We start from the raw sequence: 19542 nt of genomic DNA on the forward strand, positions 1-19542 counted from the left end.
TATTTCAGTCTGAGCTTTCATTATATTAGATCTCAGTTCTTCAGATAGGGACAGGGACAATTACAGAAGAGGGGGAAAGGAGGAGCTGAGGCAAAAAGATATTCGATGTGATTCCCATCATAAATCTCTAGTGTACACTTATCTGTGTTATAAACTGAAACATAATTAGTAGTTTCAAAAGGGGACCTGCAAGATTTTCAGGAGGGAAATTTAGCTTGCCTACCCTCTGCCCACCTGGCCACATGCCCTCCCCCACTTCACCCAGCTGGTCAGACATCTAGATCATGCCACAGTGGCAGCAGCTGTTCTGGTGAATGCAACGGGTCATCACTGGTGGAGGGGCAGTGGAAGCTCCTGTTCAGTGGTGGAGGGAGCCTGGTTATTTATTTTATTATTTTATTTTTATTTATGTCATTTATAGTCCATCTTTCTCACTGGGGGATCAATGGCAGAGGCTCTTGCTCCCCCTTGCCTGCCTGCATCCAGTGCCCTTGGCAGGGAAGGGAGGCAGGTCAGCAGCATATGGGATGCGTTGGGACAGGAGGTCTATGGTGAAGGCTCCTTCTACTCGTTGCCCAGCTGTTGTGTCCAGCGCTGTCACCACAGCGGTGGAAGAAGGAAGACAAGGAAGAGTGGTGATGCGGAGACAGTTGTCTGCACAAGTCCAGACAACTGTGGGGGGGAGTTACACCTTCTTCCCTTTTTTTATGTTTAGGATTTTTCTGCAAACCTGGAGCATCCCCAAGTTTGAAGAAAAATCTCCCTTCTCCCAGTGTGGCCGTGATCCATAGATTTAAGTGTTCACAGATGGGGCCATGTTATGTATTAGGAGTAGTGATGAGAGAGGTAAGAGATTTCAGCCTCTCTCGGGATACAAATAAAACAAAGTAACAAGGTAGAAAGCTGAAGTTTAAGAAAATTAACTAATACCAATACAAGGTCATAGTATAATGAAACTAGTTAGAAACAGCTGGTTAACGTTTTTAAAAAGTAGGCTCTCTAGACTTATTAGGAACTGTAAGGAGGAAGGAAATTCAAGTCTTTTTTTTAAAGCCAGGATGGTGGGTGGATTTTAATTTCTTGATAGCTTCTAATTCAGTACTTTTGCACTGTATTCCTTTGATGCTTATTCGTAATTCAGTAAGTTTCAGATTTGTAACAGTATGTACAGGGAGATTAAAATGTCGTGTGTCCCCCCGCCCCCCGGCAATGGTTTCTGAATGTTGTGATTTCTTCTGTCAGATTTGTGTTAATTGGTTCTCTCATGCAGAGACTGTCCCATTTATCCAGTGCAAATAGGAGAAGGGCAGGAGTGGGTTGTATGCATGTCTGAAGATGCAGGGGTACGGTGGCTGAGAGGAAGGAGCATGCGCTCAGTGCAATGCCAGTTAACTGAGCATTCTGGAAAATCAAGTGCTGGATGATAAAGGCTTTACTAAGGTTAAAAGTAATCATATGGCACACAAGTCAGTTCATCTAGCTTTGAGGTGAAGGAGAATTCTACATACGGGTCCCGATCTCTTTTTCTCTGATATTTCTATGGAGCTATATCCCCCTAAATGGCTGGCAAAGGGATTCTGTTTTTAATGGCATCGTTGTATGAATTTGTGTGCTATTCAGTCGTCCTTGTATTCCATTCATTGGGGACTCTCTCTGTGTTCATTGTTCAATGGCAATGATTTTGCTGGTGCTTAAATCTTGAATAAATTGATATATTAGCATTCAAAATACGTTTTTATGAATATCCAACAGAAGAGCCACTTAAGTTGGAGGAAGGTTCCTTGGGCCAAAAGGAAAGGTGGGGTATTTATATTTAATATTATTTTATTAAGAAATAATAAAACAAATAAATAAACTTTGCTCAGTGGAGTGGTAGGATAGGGGTAGGATTCACTCCACTCAAACCAGTATTTGGGGAAATCCCTAACAAATAAATAAACTTTGCTCAGTGGAGTGGTAGGATAGGGGTAGGATTCACTCCACTCAAACCAGTATTTGGGGAAATCCCTACATTTGGGGAAGTCGAGAGAAGGAGGAGGTTTTTCTCTGGATTTATAAGGCAGTGTTATAAAATTGATAGGGGGGAATTTAGGGCTGCACGTCTCTGTCCCATTTTCCTCGGCAAGATCGTGTTTGTGCTGCTGCTAAAGAGAACAGAATTGGGATGCAAGTTTTATGGGCATCTTTTTATACACACCCAGAGGCAGTTCTTGTTCATTAAATAAGGAAGAGGTTTGCTTTGCTTATTAACATGTCAGTGCTATGCTGTGTTTTATACCAGCTGTAACTACATCTATGTGCAATAAATACCTTTTTAAAGAAAGATTAAGAATGCAGTATATTTTTACTGAAACAGAGGTAATAATACTTGGTCAACTGAATGCATGCTTAAGTATGCAAGCAAAAATATTGTGTAGCTGTAGCTTCTAGTTGTAAACTTAAGCAAAGGCTGAATTGTTAACTAAAAGCATCATTTTCTTTTGCATCTCTTCTGAAAACATGAACAGTGCATTCCTCAGCTTAGAAGGGTGTAACTCAACTTGGGATTGCTCTGTAAATTGTGTTTAGCCCATTACGTTTTTGAGAGAGAGAGAGAGAATGTGCTCAACCGCAATTTTATCTTGTAACATGACTATTGCTGTTAAATGAAACAGGTTTTCTTATATCTTGCTTCTTGCATGTCCTAGCATCTTTTTTCTGAATTTTTACAGAATTATGTAAAGGTTTTTATTAATTACATTTATTTACAGAATATATAACCTGCCTTTCTCCCCTCATCAGACCCATGAAGACAGCTAAGAGATTAAAAACATACATAATAAAAAACACATCTTAAAAAACATTAAAACCAAAGTAAAATACACATACGATATAATAAAATATACATAGGTAAAAACAACACTTAAACACAGGGCAAGAAGGAGGGGCTGCTGATGGAATGTCTGATTTAAAAAAAAAATCTTCACCTGCTGGCGGAAGATGGCAACAGAAGGAGACAGTGAGATTTTGCAGGGAGAGTGTTATAGAGTGTCATACCTGTACTTGAAAAGTTTTTGAATTTGATTTCAAAATGAGATGAAAATAATACTTGGAGCAATTCTTCCGTAGGAAATGTGGCAGGTCAAATTTTTTTAATAATGGGGCAAAACCCCTCACTGGCAGTTTTCAAGAAGAGGCTGGATGAATACTTGTCAGAGATGCTTTGGGCTGTTCCTACACTGGGCAGGGGGTTGGACTAGATGGTCTGTATGGCCCCAAACTTTAGGAAGAACTTTCTAACAGAACAGTCCCTCAGTGGAACAGGCTTCCTCAGGAGGTGGTGGGCTCCCCTTCTCTGGAGGTTTTTAAGCAGAGGCTAGATGGCCATCTGACAGCAGTGCTAATTCTGTGAATCTAGACAGATCATGAGAGGGAGGGCAGGAAGGGTTACATCAGTACTTAGTTCCTATGGCCTGTTCTTACATGCCCAGGATAATACTGATTGCCACTTTGAGATCAGGTAGCAATTTTCCCCAGGCCAGTTTGGCTACAGATCCTGATGATGTTTTACCATCTTCTGCGCATGTAGTAAGAGTCACTGTATGGAGTGGGGAGGTAACTGAATTTCCTGCATTGTGCAGGGGGTTGGACTAGATGACCCTAGAGGTACCTTCCAACCCTATGATTATCTAACTATGGATTAAGATGTAAAGACTTCCCTTTTCCTTTGAAACTGTTTCAGAGTGCTCAGCTGAGTGAAATAATCAGCAGTCTAATGGCTCCATTCAGTCTTTCTCCTACGTCCTCTCCTCTCTCTTCAAAGTCCTGTAAACAGAAAGATTTGGTCAATGGCATCTCTCTAAGGTAGGTGACATTCTGGTACAACACAGGGCAATTTAGCAGCTTTCCCGTTTGAAGAGATACAATATAAAATGACAGCATAACTGTGCTTTTAATCTTTTTTTTAAGCTTTGCATGTCAATGCCAGAGCATTAAAATAGTGACTTACAACATGTGTCATAAAATTGGTAAATACCACAGAGGTGTGAAAAAAATCAACATAACAGATGAACCAAGACTGAAGTTTGTTAGTCAGCTTTCAGCAGGAAATTGGTATTGTAGGTGAGGTACAATAATATTTAAAAATGAATACAGTTAGAAAAACAATACATAATACTCTAAAATGAATTAAAATGCTAAACATTAGAAACAAAGAGCTTGTAAGTCTGCCAGTGTGGGACTGCACAGAAACCTCCAGGATGAAAACGGTGTTGTTCACTGAGCGATCGTCTGTGCAGGCACACATTCCCTCTCTCCTTCCCCGCTTGGGCTCTTTATGCATCCTGCGAGTTCCCTTGTAGCAGAAGGAGAACTGAATGCACTCCCTTGCCCATCACTTGTCATTTTCGGTGGGAAACTTCAGCATGTGAACAGGGGAGGGATGATGTATTGTCGAAGGCTTTAACGGCCGGAGAATGATGGTTGTTGTGTATTTTCCGGGCTGTATTGCCGTGGTCTTGGCGTTGTAGTTCATGACGTTTCACCAGCAGCTATGACTGGCATCTTCAGAGGTGTAGCACCAAAAGACAGAGATCTCTCAGTGTCACAGTGTGGAAAAGATGTTGGCAGGTAATTTATATCTACTCAGGAAGGTGGGATTGGGCTGAGTCATCCTTTAAGAGTTTCCCAGGGATGAGTGCTCCTCATGCTCTTAAAAACACTAGAAAGCTTTGGAACGTTTGTCTCAGTAGCTGGCCTGCACATGCACAGTTCAGTGGTGTGCCTGCACAGAAGAATGCTCTTTGAACAACAGTTACAGGTCAATGCAACCCCGTCTTATTTGAGAAGACCAGCAATGCCACCCTAAGCCATAGAAATCAATGGATATAACTTTGCTTAGGATGGCACTGTTAATTCTTATCTATAATTTCTCCAGTTTTTATCTTAGATATACATCTTTAGTAACAAACGAGAGATGCCTCTTTTTTAAATGTCAGGCTTAGTGAACATTTAAGGACTCCAGAGGGTATCCATGTTAATCGTTGAATCATTAGAATAAATTTACGGGGGTGTGGTTTGATTCCACCCCGCTCCCCCTTGAGACTTCTCCATACAGTTCTCCTTGGGCATATGTATGAGTGCTTGGACAAAGTACCTCTGAAAACCTGAATTCTTAAGATTTTTTTTTCCATAGAGAAATTATGGAACCAAGTTTGGAAGGGTTAGAATTAGGGCTACGAGTTTTGCTGATAGACCACTAAAACTGATTAAAGGAGGAGGAAGCACCTGTACCAACAAGTAAATCGATAAATACATGTTGACAAACACTTTTAAGGCTCACAAAAAGCCTTCCTGAGCATAAGTACTAGCCCCCTGGTATCAAAATTAATAAGTTAAAACTCAAAGGGGATCAGTCCCAATTGTTACATTTGTGCCTTTGTTTTTGCTGATTTCTGTGACTGAAGTGTTAGTTTTTTGAGCATTCTTGACTTCCTGCGATAACTTTCATTATTTGGTGCATTTCAGAGGAACAGAGAGTAATGAGGAAATCTCATCTTCTGGAAGTTGGCTGGTTGACCAGCAACACCTGAAGAGAAGAAGGAAAGAGAAGACAAGGCTTAAAACATCGTCTGTTTTTGTGATGAGCACGTCTGCTCGCACCAGACCCGTTCGGAGTTTCCAGAGGAGAAAATTGTATAAACTGAGGACAGTGTGCAATTCAAACCAGCAGGTAAAAATATATTCCTCTTGTTTCTTAAATAGCATATACCCACTCCTATCTTGCAGAATCCTAAATGAGGCACCGTAGTCTGAATAAATAGGTTAAATATGCTGGTCACATGCAAGGTGAGGACCTTGATGTGATATTGCTGACCATTCCTGCCAAGGACCCTTTGGTTTTGGAATAAGCGGTCTGCATGTCGTTGTCTTAAAACCTAGATAAGGCAGTTCTAAGTTTCTTTTTGTCCAAGACATTATTGGGTTTAGATGGCATCCCTACATTATCTTTCAGGTCTGCCCCTTTGGTTGGGAAGAGGGTAGAAGAGAGAAGAAGGCATGCAAGAGGGAGAATAGGTCAATTATTACAGTCAGATCCATTCGTGTGGCTTTTTATGTGACTCCAAGAATGAAAACAGCTTTTTGCCTTATCAGAACATTTCCCCCCAAGTGTTTTTTTATAATTTTCCCTAGGATTCAGGTACTGTTACCTGAATACTGGGGCTGAGACCTGGCACCAGGCTTCATTCTGGTTCTCCGAATAATGTATTTAATTTGCTTAACATTGTAGACTTTCTGTGCAATCCTGAACAGAGTTAAACGAGTCTAAGCCCATTGATTGCAGTGGGCCTAGACTGGAGTAACTGCTTAGGATTGCACTGTTTACGTGCTAATAATTAGATTCCAGGGGGAAAAAAGAAAAAATAAAGGAAGCTGTTTGGATTTAAGGAGTTTATTTTACATTTAGGATGTTTCTGAGCTGTATTACGTGCTGCTTTCAAATAAGTGTTTTCAGCATTCACACAGGTGCAGGGGCCCTGAGCTATATGACTGTACTGTAAATAAACTAATAGTGGAAAGGTTGGTGGAAATAAAACACTTTTTAAAGAATGAAATGATGTTGCTGCTTTGCATTCCCTTGTGAAGTTAGGATATTGGCACGCTAGACTGCTGAAAAACTGTCAGATTTTCCTAAGGTTTACTGCTTGTATTAAAGTCTTAATTAGTACTAAAAACATGTTGAAGAAATTTTCTTTCCATAATACCTGGATTAAGATTTTGCACTTGAAAAAGGATGGATGCCGATCATTGTCTCTGTATTTTGTAGTTTTAATACCTTGGTCTGTATCCCATCACTACACTAAGCAAAGTCTGAAACCATTCCTCTGGCCTAAGGAAACTTCCTCCAAACTAAGTGGCTCTTCTCACAATGCAAGAGGACTCCTTAGGCGGACCTCAGAAAGTGTACAAACACAGTCTAAAATCTCAGTTCAACTGTAAGACAAAACAGCTCCTCTGTTAGCACATTCAAATCTTCCAGGCAGGTATTTCAGATCAGGGAAGACCTACTAGTCATAAACTGTTACAGTTACCTATACAATTTGGCAGCTCCTTTTCAGCAACCAGTAGAGCTGTCAAGTCCAGGTTGGGAAATTCCTAAAGATGTGGTGGTGGAGCCCTGGGGAGGGGACCTAAGTGGGCTATAATGCCATACAGTCCACCCTCCAAAGCAGCCATTTTCTCCGGTGAAGATGGAACACTATAGTCCGGAGATTAGTTGTAATTTACGTAGGTAACCCTGTTGGTCTGCAATAGGGCAGCAGGATTTGAGACCCGTAGCACCTTAGAGATCAACAAGATTTTCAGAGTATGAACTTTCAAGAGTCGAAGCTCCCTCTGTCAGTACAGGGAGGAGCAGAGATCCTTGAGCCTTTATATTCCAGTCAGGAAGTGGGTGGGATGAAGCAAAGAAGGGTGGCCAGCTGTAAATGTGCAATGCAGCTTGATTAGAGCAGAAATTAGCATCTGTAGTGAGATAAGAATCCTATGCCTCTCTTTAGCCCCCACCCCCGGGGGTGTGTGTGTCCATTTTTCTGACCTTGGAAGTGATTGCAAGTTCAGCAATCTTGTAATCTGGCTCTGCCCTGAAGCTTCTTTGTTTGAGGACAGCAATGGAATATCCTGGAAGATAAAAAATGTTCTCCCACTGGTTTTTGAGTTCTGTGATTTTTATCCAGCCATTCTCTGCGGAGCTCAAGGCAGTACAAATGATATATTTCATGATGCCTAATTTATTGGGAGGAAAGCCTGCATGGTATAGTCCTAGTTGTCAGATCTTGGAAGCTAAGCAAGGCGGGGGATCACCAAGGAAGACTGCAGAGGAAGGCACTGGCAAACCACCTCTGCTGCTCACTTGCCTTGAAAGCCCCTTGCTGGGGTCGCCATAAGCCACTTGCAACTTGACAGCACATATTTATGTAACCTAATGTATGTTAATATTAATACATATTTTAATTATAATATAATATAAGCATCCTTTAATATTCTTTATGTATGTATTGCGCCAATTGCTAATATTTTTCTTAGATTAGCTTTTTTGTACGACTTTACTGAAATAACTAAAAATAAGAAGTACTGGAATTCACAATGTTAATCTCTTAAAAATAAACAATTGCTGGGGGAAAAGGTAATTGAAAGCTAGTCAGTTTTGATAAGCCCCTATTGTTCTTTTGTAAGTCCATCAAAATATTAGAAGTGTATTGCCTCAAGCACTTGAAAGATGTACTTAAAATCCTTTTGTGCCCAGCTTTAATTTTTTAAAAATAGTTCTTAGGCTTCATGTGAAAGAGTCAGTGTACCAGCTCAACACTCCTAAATCAGCTTTATGATTCTTTTTAATCTCTTAATTGTTAATGTAATATAATGTCTGAGTACTAACTTGCGCTTACAGAAAATGAGCCTGAGGTTTTGGTATCTTGTTATTAACATTTCCCAATGACTCTCACCTTTGTCTGAAAACTCTGCCAAGAGCTATGAATGGTGCTTGGAAAATAACATGCCAGAAGTGGTAGACCCCTCCTAGCATTGTGCCAGGGTAGGATGCACAAAGCGATATTTCAGATAGCCCATGTTGTGGTGGGGGTTGTATTGGGTGCCAAGTTGGCTACTGAAGCAAGGGGAAAATGAGCCTGTGAACTTCCCAGAGAGAATTTCATCACATCTCTCTTGCAGCTACAGTAGGGAAAGGAAGGACACTGCAACCCCAAACACTACTTTTCCAGGCCCCCGCCAAGATGAAAGTGGGGGATGAGAGGTTGGGGAGGTTGCTGGCAAGCCCTTAACTTGCATGATTCATCACTCCCACATTGCACCAGGAATGATGTCATTCCCAGCACAACACAGGAGCATTCCAGAGTGTGCTCTGGAATTTCCAGCCTGTTCCCGTACCCCACCGCACCCCCCACGGGCCAGGTGAGAGGTGGCGGGAGCTTTGGGTTGGAAGTGAGGGATCCCCCACTGGGGGCGGGACTGGCAGCCCTCACTACTCAGGACCAAGTGTTCTAGGAAGTTTGTCCCAGTTGTCAAGCTTGCTGAATAACTTCCACTGGCTCTGGAAGGAATATTATGGAATATTTAGGGAATTCTGTTTCTTTGTTCTTGTCACCTTTTTTTAAAAAAAATCTAACTATGTATATTACCCAGTACCTTAGAGAGAAGGAAGGCTCTTAACAGAATATATATATAAATAGATATATTCTGCCTATGAGGGTAGGAAAATGGCTGGCTTTGGGATGGGACCTTTTTCAGGGCCAAGAAAGTAGCAGTTTCATTTTATATCCCAGGGAGAAATGGGGTCTTTGCTGGCTCCCCAATGATTTCCTCTATTTGTCATGGGAGCAATTTTGCCAATGAGCACAGCAAAAAAAAGTCTTCTTTTCCCTCACAAGGCAGTGGCCAGGGTAGGCTCTTTCTCTGCAGCCCTTTCTCAACCCAGCCAGCAGCAGTCAGCAGCGTCTATCCACCCGTGGCATCCTATTCAGGGCACGGGAATGAACAAAGGCCACAAGATGGTGGAAATAATCCAGGGTGTGTGGGGTGGGGGCGGGGTCTAAGGCATTCAAATGCTCCTTCATCACTGCCCTAGTTGATGAGGTGAGTTTCCACCCAGTTTTTATGAAGCAGGTCAGAATGAAGGCACCGTTTGACACTGCAAGGTCTAGACATCAAAGAGCAAGATCGCTCCTTTTTGAGATTTTTTTTAAACAGAGTGAGACTGCCTGTTTCTTGCTCTGGAAGAAGAGCTTATTCCAAAGCAAGCTGTTTTTACTTGTCTGACTGTTTGGTCTTTGAGGGAAGTCCAGAATATCTATGTGGTTTTTTTAAAAAATTCATTGAATTTAGCGTATACTTCATAACTGAGCTCATCTGTTTTATTTGGAGAAAAGTCAAAGGCCTGAAACTAATAAATCGTTAAAAATCTTACATATCAAATTAACATCCTTGTTCCTTGTTTTACCTTCACTCTGTAATTTAGGAAAGGAGATGGGAATATAAAGGTTTTGTAGAGCTTTTGTTTCTGAGGAAACATGTTACCATATAGCTCTATGTATTTTTATATATATTTTTGTTTAACTGGAAAGTTTACACAGCTGGCAGTGTTTAGTTTCAAGGAAATTGAAATAGTATATTGTAATTCTTTTCCTCATTTTTGCTGTTCCAGACTAGATTAGCTTTCTTTTTTGAAGTTTTAGCAGTGCTTTTAAATTAATCTGTCTTAAGTTAAAATTCTTTCCAGAATAAATGGCTATATACCACCTGAATTGAGTTAAATATTTAATTTGGAAAAATCTTATCTTTCTGCTGTTAATCCAAATACTTCCACCTTTAAAACAAAAAGCTTTAAAACAAAAATTAGAACCTCATCCAACAAACATATAGCACAAAGAACCAAAGTGTAATCTAATTAAGGACTCTGCTCAACACACTCGGAGATATATACCCCACTTCAATGTAATTTCACTGGTCAGGTTTTCATTTACTCAAAATGTTATAATAAGAATAGCTTTCCCTTAAAAAAAACCCAACACCCTAGGACCAAAGCCTAACCAACGGCTGAAGCTGCAAAAGAATTCCATCTCATGAAAGGGTTACTTCTGATATCTTCATCCAAGAAAAAATAATTTATTTCTGTTTAAATGTGCCTTCTTGAATTGATATATTGATCTCCATTTGGTTTTACAATAGGCAATATATCTAAGCATTGAATTTACTTAATTGTGTATTGCAGGTGCTTAAGCATTAGTAAATATGTTTTTCATATTTCACTGTCCTAGTAATACTTCGGGATTATCCTTTTAACAACCAAGGGATATTGCTTAAGGATCCCCCGCTTTGGTAGAGGATTCCTGCACATCTCTTTTCTTCCTTTTCTTTCAAGCTTCTTTGATCCAGTGATCTTGAGCAGCAAATAAGGAGTCTTTATTTCTTTAAGGAAAATATAGTGGATACTTGACCAAAGCCAACGTAGTAGATACACATCTCTAATAACATGACAAGTATTTTTTAAAATTGCTTTATTATCATTGTACTTGTTTACATTCATTTCTAGTGTTTCTTACATCACTTCTAGAATGTACTTTATTCTAAAGTCTTTTCGGAAAATAGATTTTAATAAGATACTCATTGTTTTTTTTCCTCCTGAAGTATAAAAACAGCAGGGGCATGTGTCTATATTCATGAGGAAAACCAAACAGTAATATGCATTACCATTTCCTTGTGTGTAATCCCACAACCCACTAGGCAGTTTTATTATGAATCGTAGCATTTTTCATCATTTGATATAAGGAGAAGATGTTTGATTTGCAAAACAAAATTAAAAGTTGAAGGCACCTCACCATGCATATGCAATTAGGATTGGAGCCAAACATACCTATAACTTGCCTTTTAAAGCTAAAGAAATCCATATTTATCATTCTTTTTTGTATCTACCTCTCCTTAATATGAAAAGCACTCATACAAATAATATGGAAACAGCTAAGGAAAAAGCTCAGTTAACCTTATGTCTTCTAGACAGCACCCAAAAACGCTTCAGGTTTCCTGCTTCGGGTTTACGCAAAGCGGGAAAAGGCTTTGGAAAAACTAGCTCAGAAATACTGGCAGCTAGTGCAACTGCCGTGAGAGAGCCTGCTCCTGGAACTGACAATCCACCTTTGGTTCCGACCTCAGACCCACCCAAGCATAGGCCTTCATTTCACCGATCCCAAACAAAAGACCCTCGCAAGTTCTGAGAGTCACAACTCCAGAACAGCATCATCAGTTATATAAGGGCAGCTTAACCTTAGAACATGCTGCTTCTAAGCCACAGGCAAAGAAGACTAAAACAAAGAGCAAACACTCTAAGCAGGCCTCTTCGACCTCCTTCCATATCAGGAGAGACAGGCACCCAACTGCTATACTTACCTAGAGTTTGGCAGCGTCAGTTTAGGAGGAGGGAGTCCCCATCGTACTGCGCGTACCATCTCCACTCCGCACGCCATCTATACACAGAGGAGAAGAAGAGAAAATGCTTGGAACCACGGATCAGACATCAGTTCCACCCTAGGTAATGATGCCTTCTGTAGCTTTCTGACAAGCAACGCCAGCAGAAGCATCGTGAGCCCCTCAGACCCTGCGAAGTCAGTTGGTTCCATGGCTGTCCGTCTCCATTCCACAGCTGTCCCAGATGGGAGGCTGGCAAGAGCTACTTAAAACTCCTGCAACACTCATCTTCCTTGTCCGCACAAGGGCATTTGCCTGCACAGTCGGCCCCGTTGGTTCCAGGCACATCCAGCAGCATTCTCCAACTCAGCAGCATTCTCCAACTCATTGCTTCACACTCTGACATTACCTTCTCATTGGCAGATCCATCTCCAGATGAGACAGTTGGGGAAACAGCATCTCCATCCCCCTAATAAGGATTTGTGACTTTTTTCTAAACAAATGGTTTGGACGGCCAGAGCTCTCAAATGGGCTATCTCCTCTTTGACCCCCTAAACCCAAAAGTAAGGTTCTTCAAGCACTTTACTCAGACACCCCAGCATTTGTCACTTTCCCGGTTGTGGAAGACTTCCTGAACTTAGCACACGGCATCTGGGAGAAGCTTGCCTCAATGCCAGCCACCTCAAGAAAAAATGAAAACTTACATAGATTAAGGCAACGGGATTGCGGTTTCCTATTTACGCTCTCGACCCCATCATGACTGGTGGCAGAAGTGATCTAGGCAAAATTCACATACGGCTCACATTCGGTGCCAGGTGATAGAGAGGGCAGAAAAATATAATCCTCGACAGCACTAGACTTCCACAGCACTAACTGCCAAGCTCATTACAATCTATTTCTATGGGAACACTTATCCTCTTATCTGCAGGATATCCCAGAGGACCGCAAGTCTCTTGCCAAAGTTCTGCAGGGCAAGGCCACTCGCTTGGCAAAGCAGCAAAGGAGTGCCGGCAAGCATGCTACAGACTGCTCAGCGAGATCCACTGCCTCTGCTGTTATGCTACATCAACACGCCTGGTTATGCTCTACAGCCTTACCACAAGAAAAAAGAGCAGAGGTTGAGGACTTCCCTTTTGAAGGGCATCTACTCTATGCTGAAGAGACAGATGACTCCCTCACACAAATGAAGAAAGCTAGCGGACAGCTAAAGCCTCCCTACATGGGAAAAACCCTCTTGGCTCCCATTAGTTCACTCTGAATTCCAATTATGTGCTCATATCAAAACAACTACTCAAACAATTTCTCAATTAGGACTGCTTATCAATTGGGGAAAAAATCAGCCTCACATGGTTCAGAGTACATACTTCATAGGTGCCTTAGACTCTGGTGGGTAGGGCCTTTCTCCCAGAAGACAGGGTATGGGCTTTGAGTTCCTTGGCCCATGTGTTCATGGCAGTACAATTCCAACCAATCACATTGATACAGAAGTTTATGACCTTTACCACAGCTGTGGTCCCTTTTGCACGCTTACACATGAGGCCTCTCCAAAACTGGTTCATTAGAAAATACAACCCTCTTCAGCACTCCCAGGACATCAAGTTCTCCATTTCAAGAACCATAGTCAGATCTTTGCTGGGGTGGACAGAGAAAGATAACCTGGCTACAGGTGTTCCATTCAGTATCTCATTAGTGGAATTAAGCATCACCACTGATACATCTCTGCAGGGCCGGGGAGCTCATTCTAATAACACATCTATACAGGGAATATGGGATCCTTCTGAGCATAAATTACACTTTAATATGCTAAAGCTTGAGAGCCTTCCATTTCACCCTTGTCTCATTTGCAAGTATACTACGCAGCAAGAGGGTGCAAGTCCAGACAGACAACACCACGGCACTCTTATTACTTGAACAAGCAAGGGGGAATGGTCTCTCTCTCTGTTCCAAAGCAACAACCATTTGGAAATAGGTGATAAGGAACAACATGTCACTCCATGCGATACATATAGCAGGCACAGACAACTCAAGGGCAGATGCTGTCAACAGAACTCACCAAACTCAACACAAGTGGACACTTTCAGACAAGTCCATCTTACCAGTATCCTAACTAAGGGGATTTCCAGTGAGATACCCATTCAGCATACCATTTAGTCAAACATTAGCCTAGAATTGCAAAGAAAATCATCGAGCTTTCCCCCCCCCCCCCCCCGGCACAGTGGTAACATTGCTTATGGAACATGGTTAAAATAGTCTAGATGGAAAAAAACCCTCTAAATTTGGATCCAGTATTCCTTCAGTTTGTGATTCTGGCAACAGAAAGAAAAATAACTGTCTGTAGTTATCAGTATGTGACATGAACAGAGTTCAACTGTCTGGAATTTAATGCAGTAAAAATAAGCAAATTGAGAGATTGACTTTTAAAAAAAAATAATAGCTGGGTTTTCTTTTGTAAAGTTTCAAATAAATGTATTCTTTGGCAATGTAAAACTTTTACCAGTGTTTCCAGCCACTATTTTTACTAGTCACCAAATAATGGTTTGCATTCTGTTGCTTTTTCAGGAGCCGTGCAATTACATAGTTTACAAAGCCTAAAATAATTGTAGTATCGGAAAATCTTAGTGATGGTTTATTTGAATAGCTTCCCTTCTCCTTCCTTCTCCTGCTATAATTACACTGATTTTCCAGATAAAATTAATCTTGGCTGTCTTAATTTATCCTCCATAGCCATTTACCATAGCCATGAATGGAGCAATACTTTCAGAAATAGCTTTACCCAGGGCATGATGAATGGTTATCCAACAAGCAATGTATTGAAACTAGCTAAACTATGGATTCTTTTTTTCCTCCTTTAGTCTTGAAGGCCACTAAATTCTTCAGTTGAGAAGCGTTTTTACATAGGATTGCCAGCTCCAAGTTGGGAAATTCCTGGAGATTTGGGCGGTGAAACCTGGAGAAACCTGGAGAAAATGGGGTTTGGGGAGAGAAAGGACCTTGGCATGGCATAATTCCATAGAGTCCACCCCCCAAAGTAGCCATTTTCTCCAGGTGAACTGATCTCTGTGGCCTGGAGACCAGTTGTAATTCCGGGAGATCTCCAGCCACTACCTGGAGACTGGCAACCCTATTTTTACACAATACACAGTTTATAATCACCTCAGCATAACTTCTCCTTGTATGGGTTCTATGGTGCTTAGTAAGCAACTTTCACACAAACTTAAGAAGAAAATTGTTTAAAACGTTTTAACAACTAAATACAACTATTTTTTTAACTAAACTCATAAGTACCATACAGAAACTTTAAACCAACATCTTTGAAAAGGGTAAATTCAACTTGTCTGATTCTACCAAGTGATAGAGTCCTTTTTCACTATCCTTCCAATTCGAAGCAACTGTAGCCCAGACTTCTGTCCTCTTCTTGGGGAATTACAGCCCTGCAAGAACAGTACTTCCCCAGTAATAACACCAACCACACACAATACACAAACACCACTTTTAGTCAGATTGTACATGTACAAGATTTCTGATGACCTTATTCAAGGTGATAAGAGCACATTAATTGTTACCGAGCTCCCCGGCAACCAGCTGCTTCCTCAGCTGCCTGGCTCTAGCTACTAACTCCGCCCTACTGGGCTAAACCAATTACCTCGTAGGGGTACATGGGCATCGTCTGTCAGGGCTTCCCCACTATGAAACACGTACATCTGGGTGTGGCTGGTTTATATGTAATAGTAGGCAGTGCCCTAGTCAAATTAAGATGAAGTAACAGAATCAGAAAAAAGGTAACCAAGGAACATGATGTGCGTGCATTTAAAAGGTCACTGTTTTTTCTTCATATAAGCTTATAAGAGTTTTGCTTATAATGTAATTCACGTTTTTTTTTAAAAAATGTGTAGCGTATCAGCGGCTGCTTGTTGTCTCAAGCCACTTATTCTCAAACTATTCAAACTGTTTACAAACATCATTTAAAACCGCAGCTAGTGTAGTACATTTTTTCATTCGAATAAAAAATGTTACAGAGATGCCTCTTGTCCCCTTCACAGCAAGCTTCCCCTCCTCCCTCCAACATCTATTTCTATTCAGCGATTCTGTTGTCATGTATCCAGGGGCAGCAACAGAATTGTAGCACAGGAAATTTGAAAAAGCTGTGATTGTGAGGAATGCCATTGCTTTTTTTTTTAGTTCAAGTTTTTGTTTCAAGTAAATGTTGATGTGACATATTCTATTTTACCTCTGTGAAAAAAATTTGGATTTTTTCACCCTGAAAATGTCAAATGTTTCCTGTTTGTCTGTGATGTTCCTTGGTTGTTAATGAGAAAGTAACAGTATGAGCTGACAAAGTTTCTGTGCTGTGAGGCTGGAAATAACCAGTGTCTATCCGTAGCAATAAACTTCTTCGCAACAAAGGATCTGTGACACTTACATTACATTGCCACTGGATTTATGTTTCAGGTTTCTATTGAAAAAAGAACTACATTGGTGATAAATGACCACCCCAGTTGCTCTTTTTTTTTTTGGCAGAATGTGACATTGTCCTTTTAAGTCATTGACACATTGGTAAACACAGCCCCCCAAAGTCAAGCAAATCACTACTGGCAGTTTTCTTTCTGTAAACATAAAAGAACCTGAGGCAGAAAACAATACCAGTCTCATCAGTTTTATGATTTTCACTAAGTTAATACATGGTTTTCACTACAGGAATAAAACTGCCGCCAGCAGAAGATTGTTCATACAGCAGTTTTAGCCAGCAAATCAATCTATGAGTGAAGGTTTCCCAGTAATATAAACCTGACCTGCTTCTTTACAGCATCTGTAATAAATGCCTTGTATATAAAACTATTTTCCTTTCATGTTCTCCAGATCCTTAATTTATTCTCCTATTTTATTTCTTCCTCTCCCTCAAAATAAGTTAGTATATTGCCTTTTCTCAATGACTGGCTGACTTTTTTTTAGTGAGATTACTGAATGTTTGATTGAAAATTAAAGATTTTAATATAAGCATCGTAGATTTCTGTCAATACGAAGACTTTTGGATTTGTGTTGTGGATTACATACCAGTAGTAGTAATAAATGTAAATCAGCAGTATTAACTAAGGGCTACATTGTTAAGTATAAACCAACTGAGATACTTTTAACAAAATTTGTCACATTCAGTTTCCGTCTTCAACCATCCTCAGCCCTGTCCCATATATAGATATTGTCTCCACTTCGGTTATCCCATCCCTTACTAATCCTCCTCACATTTTTTGTAAATTTAAAAAAAATTACTTTCACTGGGAGAATTATGACTGACTCAGACCCCCACTCCATACAGAGGCCTCTCAGCAAGGGTTGCCAGCTCCAGGTTAGGAAATTCCTGGAGATTTTGGCGATGGAGCATGGGAAGGCTGGGGCTTGGGGAGAGGAAGGGAGGGACCTCAGTAGGGTATTATGCCATATAGTCCACGCTCCAAAGCAGCCATTTTCTCTAGGGGTACTGATTTCGATAAGAAGATCCAGCCTTACTCTCAACCCATGAAATTCCAGCTTTCTTTCAACTAAAAACAAAATCTGAATCACCAGCCTCCAAAATGGAGATTCCCTGCTCAGTATCTAGTACGATTGCCAGCTCCAGAGGGGGAAATTCCTGGAGATTTGGTGGTGGAACCTGGAGGGACCTCCTCAGAGTATAACACCATAGAGTCCACCCTCCGACACAGCCGTGGTTTCTGAAGAGCTGGTCTCTGTAGTCTGGAGGACAGTTGTAATTCTGAGTGATTACCAGTTCCCCGCCTGGAGTGTGGCAACCCTAATCTCTGAACAGCCAGTACCCTTTGAGTCTGCCTTCTGCCTGCCTCTTGAAGAAAGTTGCTTCTGAGGCAACAGATATCTTTGGAGGGGGCTTTGGGTAAACAGTTGGAAAAGCTCAGGCACTGCATAGTAAATCGGGTATGAATTGTAGAAGGTGGCTACGCTATGGCAGAAAGTATGGCAGGATCGTTTCTTGTTTGTGCTAATTTATCTCTAGAGCAAATGTTTCCAGTGTCTTTTTTTCCCCTGAGAGTAGATATATAATGAAAGTTTTGTGCTGTTAGTATAAATAACACAATCCTTGTCTACTCCGCTTGGCTACTCACCTCACAGGGTGTTTTGTTGTGGGGATAATAATGGCATAGTTTGTAAACCACTCTAAGTGGGTGTTAAGTCATCCTGAAGAGCGATATATAAATTGAATGTTGTTGTTGTTATCATCGTTATCATCACCATCATTATTATTATTTCTGAATTGTGTTGCTGCTCCTGAATTGCAACATGTCTTGTTCATCAGAGAAATCAGTTCTGTACATGCAATCATAATATGACACTAAGTATGCTAGTTTTGAAAGCCAGAATCTCAGAATATTTTTGATTATGCAGTGAGGATCTGCATTGGACTGCATGAGGAATGATACTGTCGATTCCCATGGCTTACTAGTATAGTCTTTAATATTTAATTTAGAATGTATTACACTACGATAATCATTAAGGCCAGGTAATTATGCTTTAAGGCTAGCCGATTAAACCTAAATTTAGTTTCTCACACTGGTTCGTATCAATTTTCTTCATAATTTATATGTGAAATTAATGTATGAACTTGTCACTTTACTTAAAATACTGGACTCAATTGCAGAGAAGGGTAAGAGAGTCTTTGGAAATAACAGTACATACTAAGTGTGTTTGCTGATTTTTCTGCAGCACTTGAGGCAAGTGATTGAAAAAGACTTCTGTATGCTTAAAATTAGAAAACTAAAGCTTCAGCCACTTGCTGTAGCCTTGGCAGCCATCGTGCTACTTTTCTCCTGATGGTTTGGTAAACATTTCTTCCCGTTCTGAGGTAAATAGTTTTTAAAATCTTAACTAACAGAAGTTCCTGTAGCTCAGTTGAGACCAAGAAAGGATGTGATGAAAGATGAGACTTGTTCCCTTGACCATATTACCAGATTTTATATGTGAAAATAAAATATGTTTTCCTCTTCTGTCTGTCTGTCTAGTCTGGTTTTAAATGAACTATACGACTTCTTGCAGGCTATGCCATTGAGAGATGCTTTGCTTCATTCTAACGCAGACCAGGTGGTCCCAGCCTGCACTTGGAACAGTTACGAACGCCTCAGCAAGCAGTTTATGTTAGAACTTGACTCTTCATTCCATCCTATCTTATCATTCCCATCAGGTAAAGGGAGTCCTTGCTATATATAGGATCTTTACTTAATAATAGGTTGTGGCACTGATAATGTTTTGAAACAGTGAAATAATATTTAAGAAATCTTTAAATAGTGTAAGGAAAATATTACAAAATGAGTTGCAGAAGATAGCATTTATTTGATTTGTTGAACTTTCCTTATGTATAATCCACACAGAAAATGGTTTCAGGTGGGTAGCCTTGTTGGTCTGTAGTAGAAGAGCTCCTTTGACTCTAAAAAGCTCATACCCTCAAAATCTAGTTGGTCTTTAAGGTGCTACTGGACCCACATCTTGTTCTAAAACAGAAAATGGTTGCTGCACTTTGATCCTAGATTCACTGGCAGATGGGAAAAAAGGAAGAGACATCAGAAAGTTGGCTCTTGTATGCAT

At 40.6% G+C, this 19542-nt stretch overlaps 1 protein-coding gene across 1 annotated transcript in view; it reads left to right on the plus strand.

Moving 5' to 3' along the window:
• KANSL1L (KAT8 regulatory NSL complex subunit 1 like) overlaps positions 1–19542 on the plus strand; it is a 55387-nt gene that overhangs the window by 12634 nt on the left and 23211 nt on the right. Inside the window, exons 4-6 of the mRNA XM_054972871.1 lie at positions 3722–3843; positions 5506–5710; positions 18997–19141. Coding sequence (XP_054828846.1) covers positions 3722–3843; positions 5506–5710; positions 18997–19141 — 472 coding nt within the window. The remainder of the gene's footprint in view (positions 1–3721; positions 3844–5505; positions 5711–18996; positions 19142–19542) is intronic.

Source organism: Eublepharis macularius, chromosome 2 (assembly GCF_028583425.1).
Source record: "Eublepharis macularius isolate TG4126 chromosome 2, MPM_Emac_v1.0, whole genome shotgun sequence".
Lineage (NCBI taxonomy): Eukaryota > Metazoa > Chordata > Lepidosauria > Squamata > Eublepharidae > Eublepharis > Eublepharis macularius.